This window comes from Trichomycterus rosablanca, chromosome 9 (assembly GCF_030014385.1).
Source record: "Trichomycterus rosablanca isolate fTriRos1 chromosome 9, fTriRos1.hap1, whole genome shotgun sequence".
NCBI classification, from domain to species: Eukaryota; Metazoa; Chordata; class Actinopteri; order Siluriformes; family Trichomycteridae; genus Trichomycterus; species Trichomycterus rosablanca.
The window spans coordinates 22,893,575-22,916,867 of NC_085996.1; the positions used below are offsets into that span (position 1 = coordinate 22,893,575).

A 23,293-nucleotide genomic window follows, 5' to 3' on the forward strand; every position below is an offset into this window, starting at 1 on the left:
ACTTATTGTTGATGTGCATTTTTGGACACGGTTTCATTAAACCCCTCGCCACTTCTCACGTTTGTTTTCGTGACAAAACATAGTTTGGGAGACCAGAGAAGCTCGCCTGCGATTCCAGTTGATGATAGTGTAGTGTGAAACCCCCTATCGCCGATCAGTCGTGTAGTGTGAAAGCCACACCGACTTGAAAGACTCCCGATTACAAGAGATCCAGTCGTGTAGTGTGAACTGTACAGTGACCTGACAACTTGGAAAGTCGTGTAGTGTGAACTTGGCATAAAGCACTAAAACACTACTTCGGTAACTGAGCTTGGAAAACTCCCAAGCAATTGTGGATGGGAGGGGGTCAAAACACGGACAAGAATTTCGTATTTGAGACAGAACATGAAGCCTCGCACCGTTGCTGGATGTTCTAGATTTACATTCAACCGTTAAGGTAGCTGAGCTGTGTATTGTAGCTTCCATTTATTCTACTGTATCATTCAGTTTATGAGTGTTATTTGATGACTACTGTGAAATGTGACACTTTACTTTAAAAATCCATGAAATCTATGTTTTTTGGACGGTCCAGTTTTGACAGAAAGGGCGTCAAACCCATAGAAACCCTCAGCAGGATAAAACGGTTAATAAAGATGAACAAATCAAAATAAAGAAACGTCTTTAAATCCATTTCCACTGAAGAAGTGGGTGGCCATTACTCGGCCTCGTTGTGGTTCAGTCTTCACGTTCACATGGAGGTTTTGAAGCTGCGGCTTTACGTTCATGTAAGTGCCATCTGGCTCACAGTTGACTTGTGTTTAATGCCGCTGAACCCTGGTAGAATGGTAGTGCTCAGTGCGGTGGTGCTACTGTAATGTTATAATGACTGTGATCATTAGCAGGGATGTGGTTCTGGTATAAAACATCTAGGGTTTTGTCTGTGTGTTTTATCCCAATCCAGCTGACTATAAGGGAAAGATTATAAAGTGGAAAACCAACGACTGCACACACGGCTCAAAAGATGTCAAACATGTATGATTTCACATCATCTCAATCTGCCAGCCGAGAGACTTAAGAGGGAATTAATGCCCACCAAAGTGTCCTGTTAAATGAAAATAGCAGAAGGAAAACATGAGCACCATCATAACACTAGGTTTTCTTCATTTCCTATTACAGTACTAGATTTTTTTTCATTTCTATCACAGTCAGTTGCCTTACTACTGTACAACTGAATATTATATACAGAATAAATACTATTTTACTGGGTTTTTTTTTTATGTGGTTGTTATGGTAATGCATTAAAGATTAAAGACCAACCACCACTTTCACAGCTTCTTCCCCAGGCCACCACCCTCCTAAACAGGGACCATTCCTATATCCCTCTGTTTTACACTACTACACAAGCACTTTAACACACTTGCTGTATATATGTATTATCTGTATACATCATGCCATAATTCCCCTGCACATATATGCATCTTACCCTACTACTTAAAATAATAATCACTTTAATTTCTCCAATGCATAGTCGAGTCACATCATTATGACCACTTCCTACTTTCGACTGTGGCAGCATCTAGCTCATGAAGAAAGGAAGTTTTGTGAGCTGGCTTGGTGGGTATATAAGGTGTCCCTGGAGCTTATGGGATCTTCCAGCAAGACAATGCGACATGTCACACGGCTAGAAATGTCCAACATTGGTTGGAAGAGCATGACCAAGACTTCCAAATACTACCCTGGTCCCCTAATTCCTCAGACTTGAACTCAATTGAGCATCTGTGGGACCACCTCGATCATCGTGTTCGCTCTATGGATCCTCCCCCACGGACCCTGCAGCAGATGTTGGATGTACTGCAGTCAGCATGGCTTCAGATACCTGTGACACCTACCAGGACCTTATTGAGTCACTCCCAGCCCGTCTAGCTGCTGGTATTTATATAATATACCTTCCTCTAAATTATTTTACTACATTTCAGTATATTGACACCTGCACCAGGAGAAATTCCTTTTATACCTGGTACTTGGCAAATAAATAAAGATTCTGAATTCTAATAATGATGCCTTGACAATGCTTTTTATTTTTACACCATACTACCTATATGTAATTAATATCTGCATAATTAACACTATTAGTATCATTGTAATGAAAGGGCTAGGAATAAAGGCTAGGAAAATTAGTATATACATTTTCATGAAGTACATGGATGAAACAAAACAATAGACAATGCCTATTTTATAATAATTGTGCATATAATGGCCAGGGTAATATTTTATTTTTTATTTATTTAGGTTTTTAACGTCATGTTTTACACACTTTGGTTACATTTATGGCAGGACAGGTAATCACTGGTTACACAAGGTTTATCAGTTCACAAGTTTAATTTCAAACACAGTCATGGACAATTTTGTATCTCTAATTCACCTGACTGGATGTATTTGAACTCTGAGAGGAAACCGGAGCTCCCGGAGGAAACACACACAGACAAAGGGAGAACATGCAAACCCCACAAAGAAAGGACCCGTACCGCTCCACCTGGGAATTAAACCCAGGACCTTCTTGCTGTGAGGCGACAGTGCTACCCACCAAGCTGCCATGTCACCCACCAGGGTGATATTAACAATCAGGCTGGTGGAAGTTACTCTTAACACACGTGCTGAATGAGGCAGATATGATCAGCATAAAGACCTGAGTAAATTTGATAAGGGCCAAATCATTATGGCCAAATGACTGGATTGCTGTGTCTCTGATATACAGTGGGGCCAAAAAGTATTTAGTCAGCCACTGATTGTGCAAGTTCTCCCACTTAGAAAGATGAGAGAGGTCTGTAATTTTCATGATAGGTACACTTCAATTATGAGAGACAAAATGAGGGGAAAAAAATCCAGGAAATCACATTGTAGGATTTTTAAAGAATTTATTTGTAAATTATGGTGGAACATAAGTATTTGGTCACCCACAAACAAGCAAGATTTCTGGCTCTCACAGACCTGTAACTTCTTCTTTAAGAAGCTCTTCTGTCCTCCACTCGTTACCTGTATTAATGGCACCTGTTTGACCTCGTTATCTGTATAAAAGACACCTGTCCACAGCCTCAAACAGTCAGACTCCAAACTCAACCATGACCAAGACCAAAGAGCTGTCGAAAGACACCAGGAAGAAAATTGTAGACCTGCACCAGGCTGGGAAGAGTGAATCTACAATAGGCAAGCAGGTCGGTGTGAATAAATCAACTGTGGGAGCAATTGTAAGAAAATGGAAGACATACAAGACCATTGATAATCTCCCTCGATCTGGGGCCCCACGCAAGGTCTCATCCCGTGGGGTCAAAATAATCATGAGAACGGTGAGCAAAAATCCCAGAACTACACGGAGGGACCTGATGAATGACCTGCAGAGAGCTGGGACCAAAGTAACAAAGGCTACCATCAGTAACACACTACGCCGAGAGGGACTCAAATCCTGCAGTGCCGGGCGTGTCCCCCTGCTTAAGCCAGTACATGTCCAGGCCCGTCTGATGTTTACCAGAGAGCATATGGATGATCCAGAAGAGGATTGGGAGAATATCATGTGGTCAGATGAAACCAAAATGGAACTTTTTGGTAAAAACTCAACTCGTCGTGTTTGGAGGAAGAAGAATGCTGAGTTGCATCCCAAGAACACCATACCTACTGTGAAGCATGGGGGTGGAAACATCATGCTTTGGGGCTGTTTTTCTTCAAAGGGGACAGGACGACTGATCCGTGTTAAGGGAAGAATGAACGGGGCCATGTATCGTGAGATTTTAAGCCAAAACCTCCTTCCATCAGTGAGAGCATTGAAGATGGAACGTGGCTGGGTCTTCCAGCATGACAATGATCCCAAACACACCGCTCGGGCAACGAAGGAGTGGCTCCGTAAAAAGCATTTCAAGGTCCTGGAGTGGCCTAGCCAGTCTCCAGACCTCAACCCCATAGAAAATTTGTGGAGTCCGTGTTGCCCAGCGACAGCCCCAAAACATCACTGCTCTAGAGGAGATCTGCATGGAGGAATGGGCCAAAATACCAGCTACAGTGTGTGCAAACCTGGTGAAGACTTACAGGAAACGTTTGACCTCTGTCATTGCCAACAAAGGTTATGTTACAAAGTATTGAGTTGAACTTTTGTTATTGACCAAATACTTATTTTCCACCATAATTTACAAATAAATTCTTTAAAAATCCTACAATGTGATTTCCTGGATTTTTTTTCCTCATTTTGTCTCTCATAGTTGAAGTGTACCTATGATGAAAATTACAGACCTCTCTCATCTTTCTAAGTAGGAGAACTTGCACAATCAGTGGCTGACAAAATACTTTTTGGCCCCACTGTAGCAAGAGTTACTCACAGGCAGCCACACTGAGTACCCACCAACAGTGGTTAGAGGAGGGACTAGTAACAAACCACTGACAAGTTGTTGAGAAGCCAAGATTCTGATGGCAGAGGACATGAAGGCTATGGTTTCTGGTACAGACCACTGCATCAAACCCTGGACCAGGTTCTGGGTTCATTAACTTCAAGGCAAGTTTGCAAAATCTGTCTTCCAGTTTGAATACCAGACAGTGTATGTGTGATTTGACCAATGGGCACCTATATACAGACTTGATTTGCTATATACTGTTCAGTCTTGGATGTGTTACTGCAATGAGCCAAGTGATTTGGGAAAGTCAGACCCACCGCATCCCAGTCAAGAATAAAGTGGTGGTAAAACATGAAAATTAAAAATTAAAAAGTAATAAAAATGTTGTTATAATAAACTCCACATCGTTACTTTACATTTTTTCTGGATTTTTTCCCCTTCGTCTCCCAATGTAGTCATTTCCAATTCTATTTGTGAATCCGTTACCGCTCGCACAACCCACCATCTGATCAAGGAAGGACGGATCACCACGCACCCCTTCCTACACGTGTCCAATCAGTGGGCGCTTCTTATAACCTGCCAGTGTTAGGTTCCTATACAGGAGTCACGTTAAACCCCACTCGCGCAAGTGCCCGGACCAGTCCAGAAAAAGGCATATAGCAGTGGTAAGAGACCCCTATCCGACCTTCCCTCCCTCAAACATGGGCATACAGTGTATCACAAAAGTGAGTACACCCCTCACATTTCTGCAGATATTTAAGTATATCTTTTCATGGGACAACACTGACAAAATGACACTTTGACACAATGAAAAGTAGTCTGTGTGCAGCTTATATAACAGTGTAAATTTATTCTTCCCTCAAAATAACTCAATATACAGCCATTAATGTCTAAACCACCGGCAACAAAAGTGAGTACACCCCTTAGTGAAAGTTCCTGAAGTGTCAATATTTTGTGTGGCCACCATTATTTCCCAGAACTGCCTTAACTCTCCTGGGCATGGAGTTTACCAGAGCTTAACAGGTTGCCACTGGAATGCTTTTCCACTCCTCCATGACGACATCACGGAGCTGGCGAGACTTTGCGCTCCTCCACCTTCCGCTTGAGGATGCCCCAAAGATGTTCTATTGGGTTTAGGTCTGGAGACATGCTTGGCCAGTCCATCACCTTTACCCTAAGCCTCTTCAATAAAGCAGTGGTCGTCTTAGAGGTGTGTTTGAGGTCATTATCATGCTGGAACACTGCCCTGCGACCCAGTTTCCGGAGGGAGGGGATCATGCTCTGCTTCAGTATTTCACAGTACATATTGGAGTTCATGTGTCCCTCAATGAAATGTAACTCCCCAACACCTGCTGCACTCATGCAGCCCCAGACCATGGAATTCCCACCACCATGCTTGACTGTAGGCATGACACACTTATCTTTGTACTCCTCACCTGATTGCCGCCACACATGCTTGAGACCATCTGAACCAAACAAATTAATCTTGGTCTCATCAGACCATAGGACATGGTTCCAGTAATCCATGTCCTTTGTTGACATGTCTTCAGCAAACTGTTTGCGGGCTTTCTTGTGTAGAGACTTCAGAAAAGGCTTCCTTCTGGGGTCACAGCCATGCAGACCAATTTGATGTAGTGTGCGGCGTATGGTCTGAGCACTGACAGGCTGACCCCCCACCTTTTCAATCTCTGCAGCAATGCTGACAGCACTCCTGCGCCTATCTTTCAAAGACAGCAGTTGGATGTGACGCTGAGCACGTGCACTCAGCTTCTTTGGACGACCAACGCGAGGTCTGTTCTGAGTGGACCCTGCTCTTTTAAAACGCTGGATGATCTTGGCCACTGTGCTACAGCTCAGTTTCAGGGTGTTGGCAATCTTCTTGTAGCCTTGGCCATCTTCATGTAGCGCAACAATTCGTCTTTTAAGATCCTCAGAGAGTTCTTTGCCATGAGGTGCCATGTTGGAACTTTCAGTGACCAGTATGAGAGAGTGTGAGAGCTGTACTATTAAATTGAACACACCTGCTCCCTATGCACACCTAAAACCTAGTAACACTAACAAATCACATGACATTTTGGAGGAAAAATGACAAGCAGTGCTCAATTTGGACATTTAGGGGTGTAGTCTCTTAGGGGTGTACTCACTTTTGTTGCCGGTGGTTTAGACATTAATGGCTGTATATTGAGTTATTTTGAGGGAAGAATAAATTTACACTGTTATATAAGCTGCACACAGACTACTTTTCATTGTGTCAAAGTGTCATTTTGTCAGTGTTGTCCCATAAAAAGATATACTTAAATATCTGCAGAAATGTGAGGGGTGTACTCACTTTTGTGATACACTGTATGTGTTTTTTTATAGACGCCGAGCCAGGTCGGTGGCTCTGTTGTGATTGGATCTTGCTAATTTGACCACTCCACAGTAGTGTGCTAGTGTTTTAGATTGCTTTGCCACCTGAGCGTCCATCCCTTATATTTTTGTGTTTTACTTTCCAATTTCTCATAAGTTAGAAAGAAAAATAAAGCGGCTTTAGTTGATGAAGCCATTAGTTTGAGTTAAGAATCCATCCAAAAGAATAGTAAATTGTTTTCCAACACCATTAGCTTCACTAAACACCTTTAAACTGTGTTTTTACAGTGACACATCAAACAAATGTGCCCAGGATAAAACAAGTGCAGTCGGGTAAAAAAACTCCCTAACCAACAGACTCATTAAAAAGAAAATTATTTTCCACTGGGACACCAGCAGGTACTACATATTCTGCAAAATCATGCTAGAGATCTTACATAACAGCAAAGAACAGCAGACTCAGATAAAAGTGTAGAAATCTGAGTTGTTCATTACCCCATCCTGCCCCGTGGCAAGTGGCCCCTCCAGTGCAGGTAATTATTTGAATACAGATCCATGCATTTATGATGAATGAATCACTACTCAAAATACGAGGCTGCGCTATGGCTCTGCCAAGATATGCACAAGCACGGGAAACTCCCCAAATCTTTCCAGTTTCCAAACTATTGCTGAAATGATTCTTGCTTTAGAAAAACACCAATACTGCTGACATGAAACCGTTCAAAGCTGCCACGTGTACAAAGGTCAGTAAAGTGCAAATACATTACATAAAGGTTAAATGATTACTACTAATAATAATAATTAATGCACAAATGTTATGCCTGAAAGAAGATGAGGAACAGAGTTAAAGATTAACAGATTTACCACAGCTCATCAAGGCTATCAGATTAAAATGTATAAGGCTGTAGGCTGGGCGGTACGATTACAAATTTGTATCACAGTATTTTTTAAGATTGACGGTTTCACGTATATCACGGTATGTTTTATTTTTGTATGACTGGGACTTTTTATATGTCTGTGGCTGAATTTACTGTCATAAGTACATAGAATATAAAAAGTTTTAATTTCATCATATATATAATGAAGGTTTTAAGTACTTGGTTTTAAGTAAGGTTTGCTTGGCCCCACAAAATGACACAATATACACCAATCAGCCATAACATTAAAACCACCTCCTTGTTTCTACGCTCACTGTCCATTTTATCAGCTCCACTTATCATATAGGAGCCCTTTGTAGTTCTACAATTACTGACAGTAGTCCATCTGTTTCTCTGCATGCTTTTTTAGCCTGCTTTCACCCTGTTTTTCAATGGTCAGGACTCTCCCAGGATAATTTGGGTAGTGAATAATTCTCAGCACTGCAGTGACACTAACAATGGTGGTGGTGTGTTAGTGTGTGTTGTGCTGGTATGAGTGGATAAGACACAGCAGTACTGATGGAGTTTATAAACACCTCAATGTCCCTGCTGGACTGAGAATAGTCCACCAACCAAATATATCCAGCCAACAGCGCCCCAGGGGCAGCGTCCTGTGACCACTGATGAAGGTCTAGAAGATAACCAACTCAAACAGCAGCAATAGATGAGCGATCGTCTCTGACTTTACATCTACAAGGTGGACCAACTAGGTAAGAGTGTCTAATTGAGTGGACAGTGAGTGGACATGGTATTTAAAAACTCCAGCAGCGCTGCTGTGTCTGATCCACTTGGAATTTGCACCTTTCAGTGATAAGTCTGGCGTCAGTCTTTTCCGGAATCGAGTTGAAACGTGGACTCGTCTCACCACAGCATGTTTCCACTTTCTTTCGGTCAACCTAAGATTAGTTTGGGCCCAGAGAACAGAGAATTGACATACTTTTCTTTAAGTAATAGTTACTGGTTTCTTTTCATGATGTAGCGGATGACTGTGTTAAGTGTCAATGATTTTCCGAAGTACTCTTGAGCCCACGTGGCTGTATTTACATTTACATTGAACATTAAGCAGACACTTTTATCTAAAGTGACTTACAGTTATCACTATATACAAGTCAAGCAATTGAGGGTTAAGGGCCTTGCTCAGGGGCCCAACAGTGGCAACTTGGCAATGATGGGGCTTGAACCACCAACCTTATAATTACTAGTCCAGTACCTAAACCATAGGGCTACCTGTCCACAGTGGCATGATGGTATTTCAAGCAATGGGCTTCTGGGCAAACAATGGGCAACTGCCTTTCCAATTGAAACACTAGATGGTGACCACTTTTCCTCCAACGCTTCTTAAAACAACAAAGTAACAAAGTGTTCCCTACCTTGTTTTGTTTACATTAAATACAATCATTTAAGTGACTCATTTAAAACTAACTGGCCATAAATTTTAAAATCTAATCTATGGCAAATGGAATGCTTTTATTTGTCATATATACATAGGGTCAGCCATTGTATGGCGTCTCTGAAGCCGAGAGAGTTAGGCCTTGCTCAAGGGCCAAACAGTAGCTGCAGGATAGAGCTGGATTCAAACCCACAGCTCTACCAACTATGCTACCAGTGTCCTATATAAAATGCCTCCATAAAGAGAGAAAATCATCTTCCTAAACCTAAAAAAAGGGTTTATTAAATCAAGCATTGCTTTACGAACTTCAAGGCTTGTTTAGGATAGTAATTTCTACAGTCAATGAATTTATATTATTTTTATTTTTGGCCTATATGTCTCTATAATGCCCTAAATTTCCTTAGTAAAAATATTTGCATTTACATTTTCAGCATTTAATTCTAAGCGACTTACAGTACTGTGACAGTATAGTCTAAGCAAGGGGTGTCAAACTCACGGCCCGCGGGCCAGATCCGGCCCGCCACGTCATTTAATGTGGCCCGCGAGAGCTTAAACGACTGTACGATTGTTGTGATGGTTCGAGTCGTTACAGAGACGCAGTTATAATTTAATAGGACACCTGCGCCTTTAAGCCTTTAACTGGTGACATCGTAGTCATGGCAACTAACTTTGACCTTTGCTGAGAAGCCATGTGACTTTTACGGCAAAAGAACGCGGGCAGTAATGTAAACAATAATAATAAATATAAATAATTATCTTGTAATATAATACCAAAGCATCGTCTGTAAGTAGTGGCGTTTATATTCTCAGTTGTTAGTAAATGTTTAGTGAGTATATCACAGCGTTTTAGTTACAAATTTACCATAATTAAATACAGTTGTTACCGTTACTATAGCAATTAGTATCTTTACACAAAATGCTAACTCCTTAGCGCTATTTTACGTTTGGTTAAAGCTCATATTGTACCAGATGTAACACTTGACTACAGCTGTGTGCTTTTACTGTATTAAGTTCTTTATTGTTTTTATTGTTTGTATTTTTACTTCATTCTGGTGCACACAGTGTATCACACAGCTGTGAGGCAAATAAAACCGACTGTATTCTGAAGAGAGCTGTCTGTCTGTCTGTCTGTCTAGCTGAGCAAGGGGGATAAACTATTAGTGAGGGCAGAATGATTGTCTTAAAATACACTGTAAAATCCTACATTAACTGCATCTCTCAAAATGCATGCTGATTTTGTGACCTGCAAAGTGACACAGCCCGCCAGTAGATGATGTTAAGAAATATTTACACATAATCCCAAAATGTACAAGAAGATAAGTAAGAAAATTAAGCAGAAGGAGGAAATGTAATGAAAATGAAAACAAGTTTGTGCTTCAGGAAGAGAAAACGGTGCGTCTCTTGTGTTATGAGGCCATGTCTGTGGTAAAGGAGGACAATATAAATGCAGAATTTAGCCTCCAAGAAAAACAACAGACTGCAATCACAGCAGAATACGTTACAATCGGCCCTTTGAGGGCCACAATAATGCCGATGTGGCCCTCGGTGAAAATGAGTTTGACACCCCTGGTCTAAGCAATTGAGGGTTAAGGGCCTTGTAGTGGCAACCTGGCAATGGTGGGGGTTGAACCAGCCACCTTTCAATTACTAATCCAGTACCAGCTCAACAGCTCAAACTATTCATACGTGATTCTAAACCCCCCAGCTGTATGTAATTGGAAATCAGTTTCCACTGTTGTGTCCTTACTGGGTCTGTGCCATGCAGCCGGGTGGCAGAACGCCCTGTGCCTCAGGTGTGGGCTGAAGGCGCGTCAGCTGCAGCATGTCTACCTGAACATCCGTCACATGACCTGGCAACGGAGGCAACACAGACAAGATCTTCTCAACCAGACTGTCACCATGATGTCCCACAGCCCCTGAAAGAGAAGGCACGTCATCAGTTAGCTTCACTGAATCAAATGAATACACTGGTGAACTGGTTGTTGGAAAGCCAAGGGGCAATTAGTTTTAATAGGGGTTATCTGGATGTAGGATCATTTCGATCTTAGAAGAAATGAAAGTTTATGGAGTACAGGTGTTTAATACACTGCCTGGCCAAAAAAAAGGTCACACACACTCTAATATTTGGTTGGACCGCCTTTAGCTTTGATTACAGCACGCATTCGCTGTGGGATCGTTTCCACAAGCTTCTGCAATGTCACAACATTTATTTCTGTCCAGAGTTGCATTAATTTTTCCCCCAAGATCTTGTATTGATGATGGGAGATTTGGACCACGGCACAAAGTCTTCTCCAGCACATCCCAAAGATTCTCAATGGGGTTCAGGTCTGGACTCTGTGGTGGTCAATCCATGTGTGAAAATGATGTCTCATGCTCCCTGAACCACTCTTTCACAATTTGAGCCCGATGAATACCGGCATTGTCATCTTAGAATATGCCCGTGCCATCAGGGAAGAAAAAATCCATTGATGGAATAACCTGGTCGTTCAGTATATTCAGGTAGTCAGCTGACCTCATTCTTTGGGCACATAACATTGCTGAACCTAGACCAGACCAACTGCAGCAACCCTAGATCATAGCACTGCCCCCACAGGCTTGTACGGTAGGCACTAGGCATGATGGGTGCATCACTTCAGCCGTCTCTCTTCTTAACCTGATGCGCCCATCACTCTGGAACAGGGTAAATCTAGACTCATCAGACCACATGACCTTCTTCCATTGCTCCAGTCCAGTCTTTATGCTCCCTAGCAAATTGAAGCCGTTTTTGCCGGTTACCCTCACTGACAAGTGGTTTTCTTAAGGCTACACAGCTGTTTAGTCCCAATCCCTTGAGTTCCCTTCACATTGTGCTTGTGGAAATGCTCTTACTTTCACTATTAAACATATCCCTGAGTTCTACTGTAGTTTTTCTACTATTTGATTTCACCAAACGTTTAAGTGATCGCCGATCACGATCATTCAAGATTTTTTTCCAACCACATTCCTTCCTCGATGATGATGTTTCCCCACTGTCCTTCCACTTTTTAATAATGCGTTGGACAGTTCTTAACCTGATTTTAGTAGTTTCAGCAATCTCCTTAGATGTTTTCTCTGCTTGATGCATGCCAATAATTTGACCCTTCTGAAACAGATTAACATCTTTTCCACGACCACAGGATGTGTCTAACAAATGAGAAGCTACTCACTGCATCAGTTAGGGTTAAATAACTTGTTGCCAGCTAAAACATAATCACCCATGCAGTAATTATCCAATTTCTGTGTGACTATCATGATCAGATGTTCTGGTTACACTTATAAATGACCTCAAATATTAGCATTAGGACGTGGAAACTACTGACCAAGAGGAACAAACTGAGCTGTAATTAAGCATTTACATATCCATACCTGTCAGATCTAGGGTCCTATCGATGAAGACGACAGATGCTTTATGCTGTGCGGTCTTCCTTCGAATTTTGGCTTGAGGCTGATTGGCAAGTTCGGTGGCGATCAGGCGGCTAGTTGGCCCAACTGAGAAGATCTCCTCTCTTGTGTCCGAGGACTCGAACAGAACATTAAGACCTGAGACCAGGATTTTGATCTTCATCTGTAGATCACTGGGTAAAGAAGGCATGTCTATATCAGAAAGGCTGGAAAACCTCCTCTTCTCAGGTCTCTTCTCATTGATGGAGCTGAGATCGGTGTCTAACAGAGGGAAGAGATCAGCGAAGGCTGGAGTGATCAGGAGCTGAGGGGAGAACCTGGTAAAGTGCAGGGGTGTGTGTATGACCTCTGTGGAGTAATCAGGGTCTCCCATCCATGCGCACAGCTTCTCCTGAAAGCGTGTAAACACAACATTGGCGTCCAGATCTGATGTTATACCTTCTGAGAGCAGGTGCAGCGAGTGTGGCACAGCTGTGAACACTACACAGTATTTAAACTTACTAAGAGACACAATGTCTTTAATAATGTCCGCAGTCCGACCCTTTAAAAGCGTGCTGACCACGAACACGGCTTTAGGTTCGTTTTCTGACCCCGATTCAAAACTGGAGAAGCTCTTCACGTTCCGAGCACCTGCATCTAACAGCAGGGCAGCTCCTCCACCCCAGTGTAAACACTCAGCACACGCGTCATCCATAAACACCACAGCTTTGTTCACCTTCGACAGCACTTTCTCCCATGTTTTCTGGGGAAAAGACGTGAAAATATCCACGGACGACATCGTTCCACCTATTTACACTGTTAAACTCGTGCAGAGTGGACTTCCACGCTACCAAAACAAACCACCTGAGTCTCTTACAGGTGACGTAGCACAACATAGTCGCTCAAGAAATGCGTCATTGCATTAGCACTGAGTCGACTTCACATCCCAAATCACACCATATCTTTTGTGTAGTGCACTAGGTAGTGTATACGACTTTATTTATAAAGCATGGTTTAACTCATGAGGTAAATTTTTAGCAAATATCTGACACCACAAAGTAGTGCAATATAGTATCTAGTCTAAAGAAAAAAATCTGAATTTATTAAATTTGTACTATGAAAGGAAAATGTTAAAGGATTCGATTTAGGACAGATCCACATTGAGTTTATAAGCCATACAGCTAGCTATTCAGTTGTGGGCATTTTCAGTGAGTCAAATTATTTGACACAGCTTAACAAAAAGAGTCGACTCTTTTAAATAATAAAAATCTATAAATCTATAAAGCATTTAAATTGTGATTATTAAAAAAAATTACTAAACAAACTTTACTGTCCTTTATAAATACTTAATGACTAATAATATTCAGGGGGCCTAGGTTTTAATCTAGTCTCAATTCACTGTCTGAGTTTGACATGTTCATCCCAAAAAATGTTAATGTCTAATAAATCTTTACTATGAAATGAAAATGTATTAGGAAACGATTTAGGACAGATCCAGTGTGAGTTTAAAAGCCATGCAGCTATCCAGGTGTGGGCATTATGGCTCTTCAGTGAGTCAAATGATTTGACACAGCAAAACAAAAAGAGTAGACTTTTTAGGTTTCCAAACTACTCCTTTAAATAATAAAAATCTACAAATCTTATCATTTAAATTGTGATTATTTGACTTTTATAATTACTTGATAATTAAATAATTGTGATAATTTTCTGGGAACCTAGGTTTAAATCTAGTATCTAGCATCTGACATGTTCATCCCAAATAATGTTAATGTCTATTAAATGTTTATTATGAAAGGAAAATGTATTAGAATTAAATTTAGGACAGATCCAGTCAGTGGCGTAACTATGAGCTCATGGGCCCCAGTGCAAAAAAAAATTTGGGGCCCCCTCAACAAATTTCATATATATTTGGTTTGCCATACACTGAATTTGACATGTTTTAGGCTACCCATTCTATTTTGGTATGCTACTGAATCTAATTGTATACCTTCCTTAACATTGGAATTGCATTAAGAACACAGCAAATAAATAAATCTATAAATGAATACATGTAGCAATGAAGACATAAATGACAGTTATGACTTTTCGAAACAAATCAGTTTGTCAAGTCTGCCATAAAGAGCCGGTTCAAAGAGCCGACTCGGTGGCTGACACCTCGTCACTAAAACACGTGGAGTAGAGAATACAGCCGGCTGCTTGCACTCACACAGCATGTGGATTTAAACCCTGAAGAATACAAAGCTGTTTTTATAAAAGGTGTCAGTATTCCACTTTTTTGTAAACAATATTATTTCTGTGTGTTGAGTAGCCATGGAGTTTTATCCTAAATCTCCCCGTAATATATACTCATTGTGAATAATAAGTATATAAAGCTTACTACAATGTCAACGGTCAACAGGTGTCAACATAAAAATACTATGTATTATTATTATAATGAATGAATTAATATATATATATATATATATATATATATATATATATATATATATATATATATATATATATATATATATATATATATATATATAATTGGCCATGATAATTATGTACCCTACGTACCATATGTTAAGTTGTGATCTTGCTTTTAATTGTCAACATTTAGTTTCTAGACTTTAGATTTTGTGTTATATTATGCTTTCATAATATGTAAGAAAGTGAAAATGATTAATGATTTAAAAAAACAACTTTATTTCTTTATTCTCATGCCATTTTATTTTTATTTACACCTTAAATAAAAATTAAATCAAAAATCAAAAGTTTTGAAATTTTACATGTGAATTTGTTTTCCTTACATCTTGATTGTTTTTGAATTAGGTTGCTTTATATTATCTGGACTATTTATTATTGTTTATATTGTATTTATATTGTTTTTACTTTAAAGACGCAATGTTATTGATAGAATAGACTTTATCTTTTTTTCTCTATATATTGACTTTTAATTGACTGTTATTATTTGTATTTGTTTTATTTGTATGTTTCTGTTTCTGTTTGTTTGAATAATAATAATAATAATAATAATAATACTTAGACGTATTATATATTTTAAAGTACTTAATAAAAAAAACTTTCTAGAAATAAAAAAAGATTTTTTTGCATTTGTATTGATTCAGGTACTTTGTGTATTATTATTATTATTATTATTATTTAATATACTTTAAAGACGCAATGTTATTGATTGAATTTCATTTGCTGTTATTTGTCATTGTTTTATTTGTATGTTTCTGTTTTCTTTACCTTTTTGAATAATAATAATAATAATAATACTAATAATAATAATAATAATAATAATACTACTAATAATAATAATAATGCTCAGACGTATTTTATAATTTTTAAAGTACTTAATAAAAAGAAAAAACATGCTAAAGATTTTTTAAATGCATTTTTTGCTTTTGTGTTGATTCAGGTACTGCTCTGTGTTGTATTATAAAATTTATAAGTTAATTTATTGATAAATTAGCTACAATTTGAATAATTTTAATTAGTGGTTAATTATTATTTTTTAAAAATTAGTGGAAATTAATCCATTATATTAAAAAGTTGTACAGTTACTTTCTGCTGCTTCTGGTCACGTGACCCGTCAGTACTGAGCCGTGTCTATAGAAACCGCTTCTCTCTCACACACACACACACACACACACACTCTCACACACAGCGCTTGTGAGTGTGTGAGCTCTTCCACATGCTCCCTGTATTATTACTTTAACTCACTTTTTCTTTCTTTATAGCAGGTGCTGGTGTGCAGCAGAGCTTTTATTAGTGGTCAGTCTTACAATGACCAGTGCAGAAACGGAAATAAAGACAGGCTATGCTAGTGGAGATGAGGAATGGCTTTATGGAGGTGAGCTCGAAATCCCGACAAGTTCTAATTCCGGTGTGTTCGTCACTTCAAATCAGCTGTTAAAATTACTACTTAAACTATACAAACAGCGTCATTTCTACACAGGGATTAAAGGCTGTAGGGCTGAGGAACAGTTGGTGAATGGTAGGTGGTGAATGGTAGGTGGTGCTGCAGCTGATCTAACCGTCACTTTACAGCTGCAGGTGCTGTGGAACAGATAACGTTCTCCCTCAAGGGCTAATATTAACACATGTGCTACTGATAAACCTGCACACTACACACTGTCACTGCTACAATCCTGACATTCATTTATTTTACCAATCTTACCATCCTGGTTGGAGTCGTGGTGGGTCCTGAGCCACCCAAAGACAAGGAAAACATCCTGGACAGTGTGCCAGTTCATGTCAGTGTAACGCACACTTGCACATTTATTTACATGCTTACACCTAGGGCCAATTTAGAGCAGCGAAGTCACTGTTTGGGAAAACATGCCAAACTTCTCACGGGTGTGGTGAATGGAGGTGAAGATAAAACACAGAACATGTAGGATATGTGGCACATCATTCGTTTTGGGAAGAAAAGCATGTGATCTGTTTTCATCTTCAGAAAAGAGAAGATCTCAAAAATTCCTAGACTGCCACCACGTATGCTATATCGCCAAAACTATTTAAACACCCATCATAATTACAGAGTTCAGGTGTTCAAGCCAAACAATATATACACTGATCAGCCATAACATTAAAACCACCTCCTTGTTTTTACACTCACTGTGCATTTTATCAGCTCCACTTACCATATAGAAGCACTTTGTAGTTCTACAATTACTGACTGTAGTCCATCTGTTTTTCTACATGTTTTGTTAGCCTGCTTTTACCCTGTTCTTCAATGGTCAGGACCACCACAGAGCAGGTATTATTTAGGTGGTGGATCATTCTCAGCTCTGCAGTGACACTGACATGGTGGTGGTGTGTTAGTGTGTGTTGTGCTGGTATGAGTGTCCACTCACTGTCCACCCTATTAGACACTCGTACCTAGTTGGTCCACCTTGTAGATGTAAAGTCAGAGACGATCGCCCATCTATTGCTGCTGTTTGAGTTGGTCATCTTCTAGACCTTCATCAGTGGTCACAGGACGCTGCCTACAGGGTGCTGTTGGCTGGGTGTTTTTGGTTGGTGGACTGTTCTCAGTCCAGCAGTGACAGTGCGGTGTTTAAAAACTCCATCAGCATTGATGTGTCTGATCCACTCATACCAGCACAACACACCACCACCATGTCAGTGTCACTGCAATGCTGAGAATGATCCACCACGTAAATAATACCTGCTGACCATAAAGAACAGGGTGAAAGCAGGCCTAAAAAAGATGCATGCAGAGAAACAGATGGATTACAGTTAGTAATTGTAGAACTACAAAGTGCTTCTATATGGTAAGTGGAGCTGATAAAATGGACAGTGAGTGTAGAAACAAGGAGGTGGTTTTAATGTTATGGTTGATAGGTGTATTTTTGGTAGTATATTGTACATGCCCCTTCAAATATTTGTACACTTTTCACTTAAACAGTACATAGAAAATATACTAAGTATCTATCCAGTATCAAGTGTTGTCATAGAGCTGATTTTTTTTTCTTTTGGGTGCGCCCACTGACAAGTGCACCCTACAATGACTAGGCCGTTATAGCCACCCCCCAAACATTAGCCTACCATGTCCATGCAGACGCTCCTGTGGCCGATAGCACCACTGAGTATCTCAACACTTTACCACTATGCCTGTTGTAACAGTGCTGTCAGCCCACTTATTTTGAGGATGTCTTTATAGGATGTTTCTGCTTCAATCCTAGAAATATCTGCTCATTTGCTCACTTATTTTTTCTCATAGATGGTGAAGATTTGGCTGATGCCGAAGGTGAGGATGAAGAGAAGGCGGAGACTGAGGTTTTCAGGTCAGTGTGTTTTTCTGCAGCCCTGAATAATCGTTTGCAACACTCAGTGCAGAACTGGCAGAAGCTAAATTTCACAAGCCTCAAATCACTACACACTACATATCACTTGAGTGGAGTAAAGTTAATTCCCAGTAGACTATGAAGATTTTGTAAGAACTGATTCTGAAATAAGGAATCACGCTTCACAGCCTGGCAGGCAGACAGACAAAACTGGATTCTGTGGCTGCCAAGAGAACATCTTGCAAGTTTTAATTAGAAGTGATGAGGTCAAATTGGTTCTTATGAAGGGCTTCCTGATGAATCTTTTGTAGAACTGCTGTGTGTGATTCCTCAAATAACACACAAAGTACACTGATTAGCCATAACATTAAAACCACCTCCTTGTTTCTTCACTCACTGTCCATTTTATCAGCTCCACTCACCATATAGAAGCACTTTGTAGTTCTACAATTACTGACTGTAGTCCATCTGTTTCCCTACATACTTTTTAGCCTGCTTTCACCCTTTTCCTCAATGGTCAGGACCCCCACAGGACCACCACAGAGCAGGTATTATTTGGGTGGTGGATCATTCTCAGCACTGCAGTGACACTGACATGGTGGTGTGTTAGTGTGTGTTGTGCTGGTATGAGTGGATCAGACACAGCAGCGCTGCTGGAGTTTTTAAATACCGTGTCCACTCACTGTCCACTCTATTAGACACTCCTACATAGTTGGTCCACTTTGTAGATGTAAAGTCAGAGACGAACGCTCATCTATTGCTGCTGTTTGAGTTCATCATCTACTAGACCTTCATCAGTGGTCACAGAACGCTGCCCATGAGGTGCTGTTTGCTGGATATTTTTGGTTGGTGGACTGTTCTCAGTCCAGCAGTGACAGTGAGGTGTTTATAAACTCCATCAGCATTGCTGTGTCTTATCCACTCATACCAGCACAACACACTCTAACACACCACCACCATGTCAGTGTCACTGCAGTGCTGAAAATAGTCCACCACCTAAATAATATTTGCTCTGTAGTGGTCCTGTGGGGGTCCTGACTATTGAAGAACAGCATGAAAGGGGGGTAACAAAGCATGCAGAGAAACAGATAGACTACAGTCAGTAATTGTAGAACTACAAAGTGTCTCTATATGGTAAGTGGAGCTGATAAAATGGACAGTGAGTGTAGAAACAAGGAGGTGGTTTTAGATGTCTTTTTTTATTCTAATAAAACAAAAAAGGCAGGAATGTAATTTTACCCACTCGTAGTGAATGACTGATTATGCTCTCTTTAACCCACATATGGCCATAGCTATGCCAATGATTACACTCATGCTCTCCCTACAATAGGCTAAATGTATTGGGTTCCAGACTATGAGTGATTACTCTTGTCTTACACCAGTATCTCATTTATGCTTTTGTGGGAGATTGGAAGCAGGTTTTCACAGTCTAAAAACTTCCCAGAAGATTTCACAGCAGCGTAAAGAGAAACTAACAATTTCAAGCGTCGACTGAAGTAGCATGAAGGACACTACTAATAATGTTGGACTATTAAGCAGTGGAAGAAGGTAATCTGGAGTAACAAATAATGCTGCACGGTCTGGCAGTCAGAAAGTGGATGGATGCCATTGCGTAATACCAACTGTAATGTTTTCTGGGTGAGAAAAAATGGTCCTGAGCTATTTACATTTACATTTTCAGCATTTAGCAGACGCCTTTATTCAAAGCGACTTACATTACAGTTACAGTATACAGTCTGAGCAATTGAGGGTTAAGGGCCTTGCTCAAGGGCCCAACAGCAGCAACATGGCAGTGGTGGGGCTTGAACCAGCGACTTGCTGGTTACTAGTCCAGTACTTTAACCACTAGGCTTCTGCTTGCCCAGTACTTAGACAGTTTGTGTTGACCTCCTCATTTCCAGTACAGAAACCTTAATGTTAAAGCATGCAGTGGTAAAGTAGAGAGTTGTGTGCTTCCAAATTTGTAACAGCAGCTTCGAAAATACCCTTTTTTCTGTTGTAACAAATCAGTTTCTGACTTCAGTAATGTTCATTTAGCTGAATGGAAGTAAATCTCCACCATAATCGTCTTAAATTTTGAGGGGAATCTTCCCAAGACAATAAAGGCTGTAAAAAACAGAACAGAGAATAGACCCTTTGTGAGTTCCCCTGGCAGTTCTAAGCTCCCCTTCAAAATAGCCTGCTATATCTGTGCAGACACTCGTCTGGCTGATAGTAGAGATGACATTTGTCTCAGAGAAGAGATAACGGTGAGATGCTTCATACTTTACTCAGTATTTAAAATGGGTGTCCACATACTTTTGACCATATTGTATAAACAGAGCTATTTTGACTGCACCCATTAAAAATGTCATAAAACAGTGGTCTGAAAAAAAAAAACTTTAAACATATGTTGGTTTGAAATGTGTCTGGATTGAAGATCTCTATTATAAGATGCTGCTGGAATATGGAACTGTGACAATGGTTGTGTTTGAAAACCTAGTGAGCTGCCTTGCTGTCTTACTGCCTACATAGGCAGCTGCCTAAGTAGAGAGGATTCTAATATGTTGTCGACTTAGAAGACTGCGATTCCATCAGTTTTCACTTACTAAGCTAACCACAGTTAGCCTCATGCCATTCAAACCAATGGGATGTGGCGGCACAACGCGCTAGCATGTAACTAACTAATCTCCATCAGTGTACAGAAAATGGTTGAATTCGCTGACAAGCCCGAATCTGCAAATAAATGACACTTGTGCATGTTTATACACATTAAAGTAAATTATAATTTATTTATGTTTGAAAATAAAATAACTCCATTCGTTGCTCCATATTCGACCGCCATATTTGTAATTGTTTTGGTGAGAAAAGTCTTGCCGCACTGAATGCTGGGATTGCCTTCAACTCTAAGGCAGCATCGGATGCTCCCTCATTATTCAGGCAAAATACCGTTCACATTTAAGGTGCCTTACTAGGCAGCATTTTAAGATATCTAAGAATTCGAACAGCCTCCTTCTCGGAAGCGTAGGATGAAGTAAAATGACGTCTATGTAGAGAGCTCACTAGATTTTCGAACACACCCTTGATCTCAGAGATGAGATAAAGGTGAGATGCTTCATACTTTACTCAATATTTAAAGGGATGTTCACATACTTTTGACCATATTGTATAAACAGGGCTATTCTGACACTTTTTTGCAAATTGGCCGCACTTACATTGAGTGGAACCGGAATGCCAGTGAATAAGTGCACAACAAGTGTTCATGAGGATAGCAGTTCTGTTCCTATAAAACAGTGGGGTTTTAAAAAGGTCCGATAACCAGAGGTTGAAAGAGTACTAAAATATTGTACTCAAGTAAAAGTACTATTACTTTAATGAATTTTTACTTAAGTACGAGTAAAGTTACTAGTCTAAAAATCTACTCAAGTAAAAAGTAACTCATTTAAAATGTACTCAGAGTAAACGTTACTTAGTTACTTTTTTTAACAGGAGAAGGTGACAAGTGGATATAAATCTCACAATAGTTGTTTTTTATTCAAATATAATAGAAAAAACATGTTGATACAACATTTAAAACATTTAGGGATGTGTAATGTGTCATTTTAGTACAGACCATGTACAGACCATTCCATAAAACTTTTCCAATTCTATTCTATTGAACGGCTCCTTAAAATGAACGAAAGGAACTGAGTCGTGCCTTTGGGAGTCATTATATATATGGAACCGACCTTTGGGAGTCATTATATATAAGGAACTGAGCCAAAAGATCCGACTCCCCATCGCAGAATTCACTGCAGTAGTTTCCCAGACGCGATACAAAACATACTTAAGTAAAATAAATTACTGGTTGTAAAATCTATTTTAAAAAGTACAAGTACACAAAAAAACTACTCAATTACAGTAACGCCTAGTTTACACTACACGATTTTTGCCCTGATTTTCGCTCGGCGACTGGATTTGCCGGCTCGGGAGCCACTCGGCGTTTGCCCGGCGATCAAAACTCGGCTCTCAATCGCTAAGTGTGAACTACCCAACAACTCGATCCAACCGGATCGAGATTTCTAGCATATCAGATATCTGATCTTAGTTGTGCGACTGGCAGTGAGTGCTATGTCGAACAGCCAATGAGAACGCAGGATACAGTGTGAGGGGAATTGCAGGAGAGGAGTGTAAACAGGTGGGACAGGGGGATAATGTGATTCCAGTTGATTGTGTAGTGTGAAACCCCCTATCACCGATCAGTCGTGTAGTGTGAAATATACCCCGACTGAAAGACTCCCGAGTGCAGAACTGTACATCGACCCGACAAATCAGAACGTCGTGTAGTGTGAACTTGGCATAACGCGAGTAAATGTCTGTCGATAACAAATCTCAACGTATGTTGGTTTGAAATTTGCCTGGATGGTAGATCTCCATTATAAGAAGGCTGCTGGAATATGGGTTACACTGTCTGCAGTTTCACAAGCTTCCAACGACAATGGACTTAGAGTCTGCCAGGCAAGAAAGATGCTCCAAAAATTCCACAATATACTTCTGAAACAACTTCAATTAGGGAAATTTTGGTTTTTTGAAGTGTGTTCCAATCATTCAGTCTCTGACATGACCAATTGTAGATATAATTAAAATCCTATCATCGAAGCTGTCATCACACTCTCCTACAAGTGTATGTAAACGTTTGATTCTGACTGTAGCATAACGAACAGAACTGCTTCCCTTCTGCAGACTCATACACACTTGTTGTGCACTTATTTATTGGCATTCCAATTCCGCTCCTGGCAATGTAAGCGCTGCCAATTTGCAAGTCCTTTTTCTCCCGACAATGATTTGCTTGGCTGCGTTCGTATTAGAGTGGCATTGTTTGCGAGGAAGCGTGTGCTGGGAACTCAGCCGGAATGAAATGGGTTTGACACATTTATTTCTCATTAGGTGGAGTTGTGCAACACTAATGAAGCGTGTACACTTAATGCCAATTTCAGTGCTTGGTAATGACCACACAGTCATTTTAGCGATATACGATACGTCTCATGAAAAATGCTTAAGGTGTCAAGCCAAGCGAAAAAAATGTGAGCACGTATTGAATTTGGTGGTTGGCATACATGCACCAGTTCAGTCCCTTGCCTCAAG

The 23,293-nt window shown here is 40.2% G+C and overlaps 2 protein-coding genes across 10 annotated transcripts in view; one reads left to right on the forward strand and one right to left on the reverse strand.

Moving 5' to 3' along the window:
- The window catches only part of scfd2 (sec1 family domain containing 2), a 233,370-nt gene extending 220,110 nt beyond the window's left edge, over positions 1–13,260 (reverse strand). For both annotated transcript variants that reach the window (XM_063002093.1, XM_063002092.1), the window contains exons 1-2: positions 12,396–13,260; positions 10,759–10,927 (exon numbers count right to left, since the gene is read on the reverse strand). In XM_063002093.1, coding sequence (XP_062858163.1) covers positions 10,759–10,927; positions 12,396–13,209 — 983 coding nt within the window. In that variant the 5' untranslated portion in view covers positions 13,210–13,260. The remainder of the gene's footprint in view (positions 1–10,758; positions 10,928–12,395) is intronic.
- A 2,769-nt stretch (positions 13,261–16,029) lies between these two features.
- fip1l1a (FIP1 like 1a (S. cerevisiae)) overlaps positions 16,030–23,293 on the forward strand; it is a 66,066-nt gene continuing 58,802 nt past the window's right edge. For 7 of the 8 annotated variants that reach the window (XM_063002094.1, XM_063002096.1, XM_063002098.1 and 4 more), the window contains exons 1-2: positions 16,057–16,251; positions 18,127–18,190. In XM_063002094.1, coding sequence (XP_062858164.1) covers positions 16,185–16,251; positions 18,127–18,190 — 131 coding nt within the window. In that variant the 5' untranslated portion in view covers positions 16,057–16,184. Of the gene's footprint in view, positions 16,252–18,126; positions 18,191–23,293 lie in introns of all 8 variants that reach the window. The other variant, XM_063002095.1, reaches the window with a different exon arrangement.